Below are 12,213 nucleotides of genomic sequence, written 5' to 3' on the forward strand. Positions count from 1 at the left end.
GGTGATGGATTATTTCACCAAGTGGCCTGAGTCATGTGCAGCACCAAATCAGGAAGCTACAACTGTAGCTTCGGCTATTAGTGATTTCTTCTTCAGATTTGGTATGCCACATGAACTGCATTCAGATCAAGGCCGTAACTTTGAATCAGCTGTGTTCCAAGAATGCTGCAAATTGTTTGGCATCCGAAAGACCACGACAACGCCACTGCACCCACAGTCTGATGGGATGGTTGAAAAGTACAACTGGACACTGGGACAGGAATTGGCAAAGTCTTGTAATAGCCGCCAAGATGACTGGGATGTCTTACTTCCTCCACTGTTGATGGCCTATTGTACAGCAGAGCATGAAACCACTGGATACACTCCAGCAAAGTTGATGTTTGGTCGGGAACTTCGGTTGCCAATGGATCTGTTAACAGGACGCCCACCTTATGAAGAGTTGCCTGAAAATGTGTCAAAGTTTGTGAAAGTGTTATCCGAAAGGATGGATGATATTCACCATCAAGTGCGTTCAAACTTGAAAACGTCTGCTGATTCGATGAAGCTATCTTATGATAAGAGATCTACTGAAGTCAGCTTTGAACCAGGAGACAAGGTATGGTTGTATAATCCCAGGAAGACCAAAGGGAAGTCTCCTAAGTTGTCTTCTCCATGGGAAGGCCCATATGACATAGTGGATCGTCTCTCAGACGTGACTTTCCGGATAAAATGTGGTCGGCGAGGTAAGCCAAAAGTGATGCATGCCAACAGGCTTTGACGTTATCACGGTCCAGGACATTTCAGTTGGGACGAAGTGAACAAAGGAATAATAATAATGACGCTGCTGAAGAGGTGTCACCTGAAAAAGCCAACATCGAAGAAGAAACTCTACTCTGTTTTGAGAAGAGAAACGGTGAAGCTCTTGATGAAGTTACTACCACTGATGTGACTGTTATCGATGATATGACATTTACTAATGAAGCAGATGAACCCCACATGAAGCAGAAGCCAACGAGACGGAGACCAGTACGGAAGAAGATACGTCCCGTAAAATTAAGAGACTTTGTTGAATTGTAATTTTGTGTTTGTAATTCTGTACATTCAATTAAGTCATTGTTAATTGTTATTGGTTTAATGTATGTGGCTATTGTTCGGGACGAACAATACTAAGGAAGGGGCAGTATTACGACATCGAGGTCACGTGACTAGTATCACGACACGTCATTCTCGAACCTTCGTGAATTGTCGGGAGATTACTAGATATAGTGTAGTCTTGTATATATAAGACTGGCCACGAAGCGACGGGGAGACAGTGAGTAATTGAACTGCAGTCAGAGAATGTGTAATTGAACGGAGTATTGTTGAAGTCGAGCATGTGAGACGTTCGTTGAGAATTATAGCGCGACTGTTGAAATTAAGTGTATCGCAAAGGTATATTCAGAAAGAATAAACCAGTTTTATTTCAGAAAGGACTTGTGTCGCTAAAGTTTCGTCAGAACGAATTTACGGAAAATTAACTAACGAACGGAGACGTAACAATATTGTTGCGTCATCGAGATCATGCGATTCTCACGCTCTCTACTTTCTAGAATTATCCTGTACTTTAGTGAATGTTCTAGTTTTTACTAGATATAGGGTAGGCGGGTATATATAAGAGGGGACAACGTGACGCGGGAGGTAATGTGTGCGTAGATAGTGAGTAACTGATCTGCAGTCAGAAGTATTATTGAGCACGTTCGTCGTTATAGCGTTTGTTTAGCGCGATTGTTGAAGTTGAGTGTATCGGTAAAGTTGTGTTCGGAAAGAATAAATTAGTTTTTATTAAGAAAGAACTTGTGTCGCTTATGTTTCGTCGGAACGAAGTTACGGAAAATCAATTACCAAACGGAGACGTAACAATATATTGAAAATATAGCTTCTAACAATATCATTGATTTCATGAAATGCAATTGTTATGGTGTGAACTAGAATAAGTAAACAAAGCGTAATTGTTTAAAATATCAATTATATTATTTACGAATCAGAATTAAGAATGAGGATTAATAACATATTAATATTATTTATTCGTTTTTACGTCATGTATTTATTTACTGGTATTCAGAGGGGCGGAATAAACTAACGATTTTTGCCATCTAGTGGTAGTTACTTGAAATGCAAAACAAATTAAACTCCCTCAAGAGTGGGGGTGGAAGTTAAAACTAATATTTCAGCAGCACATGACACGTGACCTACATTTTGGTGTTGAGATTTTGAAACGTAGGTTAGAGTTAGACCTTCTGCAGTAATTATTATTTTAGTGCGGAGTTGTTTGATTGTTTTCGCCAGTTTTTATTTTATATACTGTAAAATCAAAACTCGGTTTAGTTAGATTTTAGGAGAAATAATTATTTATTTTGTTTTTCCCGAGAAATAAAATGGTAGGTACAAAAAGTAATATTAATACTTATATAATAGTAATAGTATGAACAATTCCACTTTTACTATCACTAGTAATTAGTGTTACTATTAAATACTATCTTTAGTAATCCTAATTAGTACTAGTACGAATACTAATACTAACTTCAAGTTAAACTTTAAAGTAAGTCTAGAGTATGATGAATCATGAACTTATTAAGAATTATAATTTATTAATTATACGATGGGTGCTGTACTAATAGTAATAGTAATACTAGTAATTGTACTATAAACTATAATAAAGTATAGTGTTGTATAATATTATTATTAGTTCTACTACTGGTATTAGTAGTATACTATTAATAATATTAATAATATATGTACTTATCAGCCGTACTACTACTAGAGTTAGTATGTTATTATTATTATTAGCTGAGTATTACAATTTATATTTTATAAATTAATTCATAATAAGAAATCTAATAAATATTAGGATTATGTCCTAGTTTTAATTAGATTTGATAGTAGACATTTTTACTTCTGCTTTGTAAATACTAATCAAATATTGAATATAACACAAGAGTAATTACAATGGAATTATACTGGATAAACTGCTGGAAGGTTTGAGTTCCATGTAATGGCTCCATGTCTAATAAAGCCTAAAGGCACCATCCAACAGTTTGTCATTATAAATACATTTTGCTTACTTATTCACCTATCAGTGACGACCCTCAAAAAAGTAGTAGGAAAATTATAAATGTGCCTTCTTAAGTACCTTAATGTTTATTTGAAGAAGTGGTAGGACAATTATAAATGTGCCTTTTTAAGTACCTTAATGCTTATTCTGTGTAATATATCTATTTAGTATTTTATAATACAGAGCTCTGTAACTTAACATTTAATTTCTGTTAATTATTAATTAAGTTTCATCACCAAAAGTTAAACATTTTGAACTAAAATTAATACATATATATACATATACACACAGTAAAAATCTTTATTGTCAGCATATGCCAAACCCAGGTTTGCTGGATAGGTGAATATTCTGATTACAAAAGTGTTTCCCATATTATATTTTGCAGGAAAAAGTTTGACACTTTGTAAATGCTCTAAAGTACAATATTTTTACATCTATAACAATAATAAATGTTCTAAATATCTTAAGCTGTATAAAAACATTTGTAATTACAGTATTTTAAATGTGGATCACAATACAAATAGCTAACAACTGAAGCTTGCTAACATGAAAGAAAACAACCATAAACAGAACCACACAAGTGCCATTTAGCTACAATGATTGTTTGGGGATATTGAAATTTCCAGTTACATACATTTTTTGGGTGCAAAGATGCCAGGTCACAAATACTTTACTGTATATAATAATCTATTCATACTCTGACATTGTAAAAATACTAAGTTCCAGTATTTCTGACTTGCAGGATTGAGACATGCTAGTAACTCTCACAACTTATACTGGGACAGGAAGGTGAGAGGTGTGGTGTTAAAAACATAACACATCACAATGTGGGAAAAGTACATTTATAATTTATTTAACACTAAAGAAAATAGTTGCACAAATTATAAATTACAACATAAAAACAGTAATATTACACAGTAAAACAGTAAGATTAAAGACAATTATAAATTAGTGATATAACACAATACTTGGATTAATTGAAACACTAATGTTGGGTAGTTGATGATTTTAATGACATTAATTGATCTTATTTTAATTTTGATTAATCAGCTATATTATGTTACACTTATGAATGTAATAACTGGCCGAAGGTAATGTATCAGCTCTACACTCTGATATACTATACTTATCCATAATTGCACTACTTTCCCTGGGATAAGGAGACCAATTGAAGGATAATCAGTGTCAATTTGTTGAGATTCAGAATGGCAGGACTTTCCCTGGGATAAGGAGACCAATTGAAGGATAATCAGTATCAGTGTCAATTTGTTGAGATTCAGAATGGCAGGAATTTCCCTGGGATAATGAGACCAATTGAAAAATAATCAGTATTAGTGTCAATTTGTTGAGATTCAGAATGGCAGTTCTTTCTCTGGGATAAGGAGACCAATTGAAGAATAGTCAGCATCAATTTGTTGAGATTCAGAATGGCAGTACTTTTCCTGGCTAATGAGACCAATTGAAAAATAATCAGTATCAGTGTCGAATTTGTTGAGATTCAGAATGGCAGGACTTTCTCTGGGATAAGGAGACCAATTGAAGGATAATCAGCATCAATTTGTTGAGATTCAGAATTGCAGTACTCTCCTGGGATAAGGAGACCAATTGAAGGATAATCAGCATCAATTTGTTGAGATTCAGAATGGCAGTTCTTTCTCTGGGATAAGGAGACCAATTGAAGAATAATCAGCATCAATTTGTTGAGATTCAGAATGGCAGGACTTTTTCTGGGATAAGGAGACCAATTGAAGGATAATCAGCATCAGTTTGTTGAGATTCAGAATGGCAGTTCTTTCTCTGGGATAAGGAGACCAATTGAAGAATAATCAGCATCAATTTGTTGAGATTCAGAATTGCAGTATTTTTCCTGGGATAATGAGACTAATTGAAGGATAATTAGTCTTAAACAATGCTGTGGTAACCCCAATATTTTAAAACTTAACATTTATATTTATGTAGGCCATCAAATAGATCCCATGACCTGGTGATTTAACCAGCTGTACATTATCTTTTTTTTTTAACAGTTATATTTAGACCTTTTTTCCCCTCTCTATAATGTCAACATTAACAAAACAAAAGCATGAGTTAGTCTTTCCTCAGTTATTTAATGCTTAGAGCATAATTTCTAAACTAGACAATACTGAAACATTTTTATCTTGCTGTTTGACCACTGGACAATGCTAGTTATGATTCTCCAGCTTTCATTAGAAACCTAGCAATTGTCTTTCAATATCATTGACATAAATGATGAAGAAATGTCTTAAAGAAACTTCTCCAGTATATTTGTTTTTTCATTTAACTAGAATTTAATAACTGTTCTCTCCTTTTTTTAACCACAAAAACTATGTTCAGTCCACTTTCACATTTATCATTAATGTCATAAAATTTTAACTACAAATTGATAATTTATGACAATGTGTAACCTTGAAAATAATCTTCTGAAGGTCGAAATAAACAACTTCTACAAAGGTGGATATATTCTGAAAGTTGAAGCTTTGCCAAGAATCTCAAACAATGATGAACATTGTGATTCATAATTATAAATGTTGTGACTTTATCACAACAGATATCTTTATATATGTATATATAAACAACTGATAAGGTCACAACAATATATATTTTAGGGATGCACGGGTACCCACCAGATATTTGGCCCTGGCCGGGTATTGGGCTAACTGGTAATGTACGGATCTGGCCGAGTGTTGAAGTTAGGTATCTAAGCCCTAATCTTTGTGGCAACTAATGCAGTACTGAAAGTTGTTAATAATTGGTTTAGTTAAAAAAAAAATGTTCCGAGCAACAAAGACTGACTGCATGCTGAAATTTGGGATTTAGAGAACAATAGGGATTAATAACAGGCATGGCTTAAGAAGTGGATTTTTGGGGTTAGGGTTTGAGAAGTTGGGACTAGGCATTAAAAGTAAAACATGAATGTTCTGTTGGTGATTATTTGGTTAAATGTAATAAATGTCAATTTTGTTTTTGTTTTTAATTTTTGTGTATATATTTTGTTGGGGGGGTAACGGGAGAATTCAGTCCCGATTGACACTCAGCCCCAGCCAAAGCTCAGTGACCAGGTACCTGGTATTCGGCCAAATTTTACTACCCGTGCATTCTTAATATATATATATTATGGAATGGTACTTCATTAGGTCATCAAGTTTTTCTCCATATTTTTTTAAGATTACATTTCAATTGGTCCATAATTATATAGGTTCCGTGTCCTTACAACAAAAGTCACAGTGGTATAATTATTCAAATCCTCTACAATTTTTTTAAACTTAACATAATGTACAGAAACAAGAGACGGTTTGGTCTTTCAAGGTTTTCTTTGCACATTCACCCCTGAGAAAAGTAAAAAATGTAAACTCGCTCTATATTTTCCAGGAAATTATTGGTTTAAAACTTGTAAAGTGGTTGACTTTCCTTTAGGGTTCAGTTTTAACATTTACTTAAATTTATAATACTTAAAAGAAGACTTTGCTGTTAGTTTTAACATTATCAGTCAGCTGGTTCTCATAAGCCCTTTTGGATTTCCTAATTTCTTTTTTAACCAAATCTCTAGCTTTTCCACACTTCTTCCAAACTATCTGTCTGTTTAAACTTATACCAGTTATTCCTGATTTTCTCCTTTGTCTTCAGTAAGCCAAATATGTTTGAGTTTACCTGTGACAGTTGCTTACAGTTCAGTAGAATGTCTATGTTAGTATTGTATTTCGTGACTGATTGCCATCAGAGAGTGGTACATTATGGTACTTTGTTACTGGTTGCCATCTTACCAATCAGAGAGTTGTACATTATGGTACTTTGTGACTGGTTGTCATCTTACCAATCAGAGAATGGTGCATTGTGATACTCTGTGACTGATTGTCATCCTAACAATCAGAGAGTGGTACATTATGGTACTTTGTTACTGGTTGCCATCTTACCAATCAGAGAGTGGTACATTATGGTACTTTGTGACTGGTTGTCATCTTAACAATCAGAGAATGGTGCATTGTGATACTCTGTGACTGATTGTCATCCTAACAATCAGAGAGTGGTACATTATGGTACTTTGTGACTGGTTGTCATCCTACCAATCAGAGTGTGATATACCAGCCTACTTCCTCAGCATGTGTTAAAGATCACATGGTCTCCAGGAAGGAAATACCTTAAGATAAGCATGTAACAGCTGGTGTTTAAAATGGTGAAAGTTATTCCATGCGACAGAATGAAGCCAAATTGAATGTTTTATTGGGTGTTTGTATAAAGATGCTTTGCAGGTTCAGGAAATTTGTTAATAAACCCAGTCTAGGAAGAAGGATTAAATCTTCCACTAGTGATCTCAAACATTTTAAAACATGTTCCTTGCAGGATAGGAGACATTTCTGTAAAATTGGCCAATAATCTGGCTTCAAATACAGGTGTATTAAGACACACCCAGCACAATACGAAACAGTTTAGCTCTGTGCAGCATCTATGAACACATTGTGGCCTGGAAACCACTGATGTGGAGAGGAAAGCAAAAGAAAAGGCTAAAGTTGATAGTGGAAATGAAAAAGTTGGATGAGAAAGCTTGAAACAGGGTATTGTGTTTACCAATGAATCAAAGTTTTTAGTTGTTCAGCCTGAGAGTGTGTTGTTTACTAATAAGTCTAACTTTGAGTTGTTTAGCAGTAATCAACAACAGCATATTTCAAAGATGGAAATGGGGAAAGTCCCTTATCCAAGTACAACAACTACAAAGAATCATAGAGTGAATCTTTTCATCATTGTGATAGTATCTCTACCAACTCCATTGGTGTCGGAGATTTAGTAAAAATTTATAAAACATTGATAGCAGAGAAGTATGAACAGATTCCTATGTGCTGTGGAGTTCCATTAAGAAGTTACTTAATTAACCAGGAGTTTGTGTTTTATACACACATACATATAATTTAAGGACAACAAGGAATCTGTCAGTTCATTTAGGCCATCCCATCCACTTAACTAAACTTTAAAATAAAAATAAAACACTCAAAGCCAGCCCTTATCATTAAAATAATTTTCAAGCCTTTCCTTAAACTCCCATAACTACATCCACCACATCTGAAAGCAACTTGTTCCAAAGGTCAACCACACTGTTAGAAAAATAAAATTGTCTTAGCTGAAGATGACTCCTATACTGCAAAATTTATATTTGTGTTGTTCCTTAATCTTATCATTCTCACCATTAAGTAGGAAAAATGATCATTCATCAACACTATCAATTCCCTTAACAATCTTGAACAAAACCAGATCCCTTCTAACTCCTTTTTTTCAAGAGAAAACAATTGCAGATATATTAATCTGCCCTTGTGTGACAACCTTTTTATCACGAGTATTATCCTAATAGCTTTAATCTGAACTCTTTCTAACAATTCAATGTACTTCCTAAGGTAAGACACCTCAGACTGAACACAGTACTCCAAATGTGGTAAACTTATGAAATTATAACCTCTTTAGACTTGTATTCAATATTTCAACAGATACAACCTAAAATCCTATTTGTCCTACCACTAGCAACAGTACATTACTTTGCTGGCTTAAGAACTGATCAACTAAGACACCAAATGTCTTTTCTTCAATAATACTGTTAAAGTTATTCCCACCAAAATTTACTTATAGTTCAAATTATGTATTATAACCCATATGTATTATCTTGCATTTATTATAATTAAAACCCATCAGCCATTTATTCACCCAACTCACAAACAGATCAAAATCCTTTTGTAAATCAGAAACATATTCCTCATAGCCAGCAACACCCAAAATCTTAATATTATCAGCAAATTTAAATAATTTATTGACCATTCCTTCTTCAATGTCATTAATGTAAGAACAAAGGCCACAACATTGAGCCCTGAGATATCCCACTTGTGACAATAATCCTGTTTGACTGAATTTTATTTATGACAACTCTCTGCTTTCTTCCATTCAGCCAGGTTTCTATCCAATGAGTCAACCTATGCCCCACATCTACAGAAATAACTTTTCTAACAAGACTTTTGTGTGGTACCTTGACAAATGCTTTCTGAAAATCCAGATACACCAAATCCATACCTGTAACTTGATCTACATAAACGATAATTTCTTCGAAGAATGTTAAAAAATTTGTAAGGCAAGATTTTTTCCTGAGTGTTAAACTTTATTAAATGGCTTTGTAAAACATCTTTCCGAAACTTTTCCCACTACTGATGTAAGATTAATAGACAATTTTTATCATCTCCCTTGAAAAGAGGAGTAACTTCTAATCTGCTGGTATCTTCCCATTATTCAAGGACTTAGAAAAAATAATAGCAAGTGCCTCCTATCCAATCCTTAACCTCCTTCAAAACTGTTGGGGAAATATTATTTGACTCAGGAGCTTTATATTCTTTAAACTTTCCAATGTTTTTTAACAATCTCAGAATTAATATGATCATCTTCAAAGGGCTTCTTTGCTGTGATAATTTACCCCTGAGGATAACTCAACCTCCATTTAGTGTTACCTTCAAATGTAGGGTGCAAAAATGGTATCATTGTAGGCGCTAAACAGTATTCTGACCTAGAGACATTCTGTCATATCCCATAGATGGTAGCTACATGCCACTGTTTGCTCAACCAAGCACAGGTACAAAATGTCTGAACCTGAGGTTCCTCTCATAGTGATCAGGATTAATATCATAAGGACTTGTCATCAGTGTGGTAAAACTAACCTGTCTCATTAGCAGGATAGTGATCCTCTGCATTTTACAAACATTTTAATAACCTATCAGGACAAAAACAGACAGCTGAACACTAGAACTCATGTCTGGCCTGACCAGTATTCAGATCTGAATACTAGGACTCCTGCCTTGCCTGACCAGTTTCAGACCTGAACACTAGGACTCCTGCCTTGCCTGACCAGTGTTCTGATCTCAACACTAGGACTCCTGTCTGGCCTGACCAGTGTTCTGATCTGAGCACTAGGACCCCTGTCTGGCCTGACTATTGTTCAGATTTGAACATCACTAAAGGAATTATGATTTACGTGAAGAGGAGGTCAAGAGGCAATGAAACAACCTGTGTAATTTACATATTAAAGGGTGTTTGAAAGAACATTCCAGCAATACATTATATGACAGCATGCTGACTAAGCCTTGTGCTATAAGAAGATAGAGTAAAGGACTTATACATGAAATACTAATATATTCAGTTGCATGTTTGTACACTCATTATGGTTTGGCCTACTTTAATTCTGTAGATGTGATTAAGCTTCTGTGCTTCTTTGAAATGAATCTTTCTCCTGCAATACAATTGTTTAACCAGTGTTTCCATTACCATATGTTAGAAACAATAAGTCTAACAGGATAACCTTTTTTAAGTACCTTTGAAACACCATATGAAATATCTGGAGGACTATCTGATGACCTTATAGAGAAATATTCTTTGTTAAGTTTAAGACATAATTCTTGAAATTGATTTATCTGGTTTTTGAAGGATATATTTTCAATTTAACAAAATTTATTGTATCATTAAAACTAGATAACTTAAAATAGAATATGAAATTTGAAATAGAGTGTATATAATCACGAAGCACTATGTGATAGCTCATTCAAAAATGTGAAAAAGACAGTGATGATAAACATTTATGTATAAAAGAGTGTTTACTGATAAAATGTGTTTAGCTGTTAATATGTTATTATGAATGTGATAAGTTTATGAAGTAAATGTTTACAAATAATTATTTATTTTTCTTAAAATCAGGATGTTGACATCTGTTGTCAGGGATAAGTTTAAAAATCATCTTGAAAGTTAGTTACAAATAAAACAAAATTGAACATAAGTTTGGACCTTAACTACTTATTTAATGTTCATAATGTAATGTACTTAGGTACAAGTAATTTAATCTATGATGGGTGCTAGATGTCACTTAAAACTCTTGTAAAGTGCCTGAACAATTACCATGCTCAATACAAAAATTATTTTAATTTTTGTTTTGTTGACAATATCAGAAATCTGCATTCATTCAATTTCAGAAGATGAGAAACTTGTATGCTGAGGTTCTGAGCTCATGTGTCGCACAACAATAGTGTCAGATATGCTCTCGAATGTCGAACCTTCCTGCTATGATGCCTGGGATATCTGGTAAGTTATTGAATTGTCGCTGTGCTGTAATAAAATAACAAATCATTCGTTTTATAATTCTGTAGTAAACTGTTGTTTTTAAATTGGATAATGAATAAAATGGCTCAACATTTGAAACAGTTTTGATGTGGGAATAGTCGGGTGCAACTGAAAGTGAATAGATAACATGAGACAGACTTCTGTATAGGACTTAATCACTATGGTGGCTCTTGAACGTATGATCAAATCAAGCTATCTACATAGATCAGAACTAAGAAATAACCCAGTAATGAATACTACTTATAATGATTAGAACTCATTGATTTATCAGTTTGGTACTTCAATGTTAGTGATATTTTTGGCTGTAATCACAATATTATCCCTCTAGGTTTGGCCAACATAGGAAATTTACATTAGTCCTAAATCTGTATACCAAGCTAATAATGTAAAATCTCTTCCTCCTCTTCCTGTTCAGCTGAAAGCCTGTCAGCTGCATCACCCCATAAAACTTTGCCATACACTCCTTACAGATATAATTTTCGTTCCTCTGTTTTCAACTGCTTGCTCAATATTTTGTCTCCATCTCACCCATGGTCTTCCTATGAGCTGTCTTTTTTGGGTATCTTTTTATATCCATCTGCTTGACATGCCCATACTACCTCAACTGGCCAAGGCTCAGTTTGAGTTGCTAGAAGTATTAAATCCCTCAGTGGCTCACTAGGCCTAACCTTGGTTCTCAGGACTGTGTGTCTGGTTACAAGTCTACCATCACTAGATCCAAGTAGACCCAGGGTAGTCTTCAGCTGCTACATCTTCAAGATCGAACTGTCCCTTAATAATGGAAAATAATATTCACAATTAAATACATGTATATATATAATATATATACAAATGATAAAAGCAAATACATATATATATATTTAAACATTTTAACCAATATTATTAATTAAAATAACAATAAAGAAACAATAGAATATAAATTACAAAATACGTAAAAACTAGTTAGTTATTTCATGCACTACCACTGGTTCCCAGTCATTGGAAAAACACAACAT

General features: G+C 34.0%; 1 protein-coding gene across 2 annotated transcripts in view; it reads left to right on the forward strand.

The window, feature by feature from the left end:
- Window positions 1-2,164: 2,164 nt before the first annotated feature.
- The window catches only part of LOC106469148, a 93,323-nt gene continuing 83,274 nt past the window's right edge, over window positions 2,165-12,213 (forward strand). The window contains exons 1-2 of one of the 2 annotated variants that reach the window (XM_022397577.1): window positions 2,165-2,235; window positions 11,071-11,179. In XM_022397577.1, coding sequence (XP_022253285.1) covers window positions 11,143-11,179 — 37 coding nt within the window. In that variant the 5' untranslated portion in view covers window positions 2,165-2,235; window positions 11,071-11,142. Of the gene's footprint in view, window positions 2,397-11,070; window positions 11,180-12,213 lie in introns of both variants that reach the window. The other variant, XM_013929613.2, reaches the window with a different exon arrangement.

This window comes from Limulus polyphemus, unplaced genomic scaffold (assembly GCF_000517525.1).
Source record: "Limulus polyphemus unplaced genomic scaffold, Limulus_polyphemus-2.1.2 Scaffold3325, whole genome shotgun sequence".
NCBI lineage: Eukaryota > Metazoa > Arthropoda > Merostomata > Xiphosura > Limulidae > Limulus > Limulus polyphemus.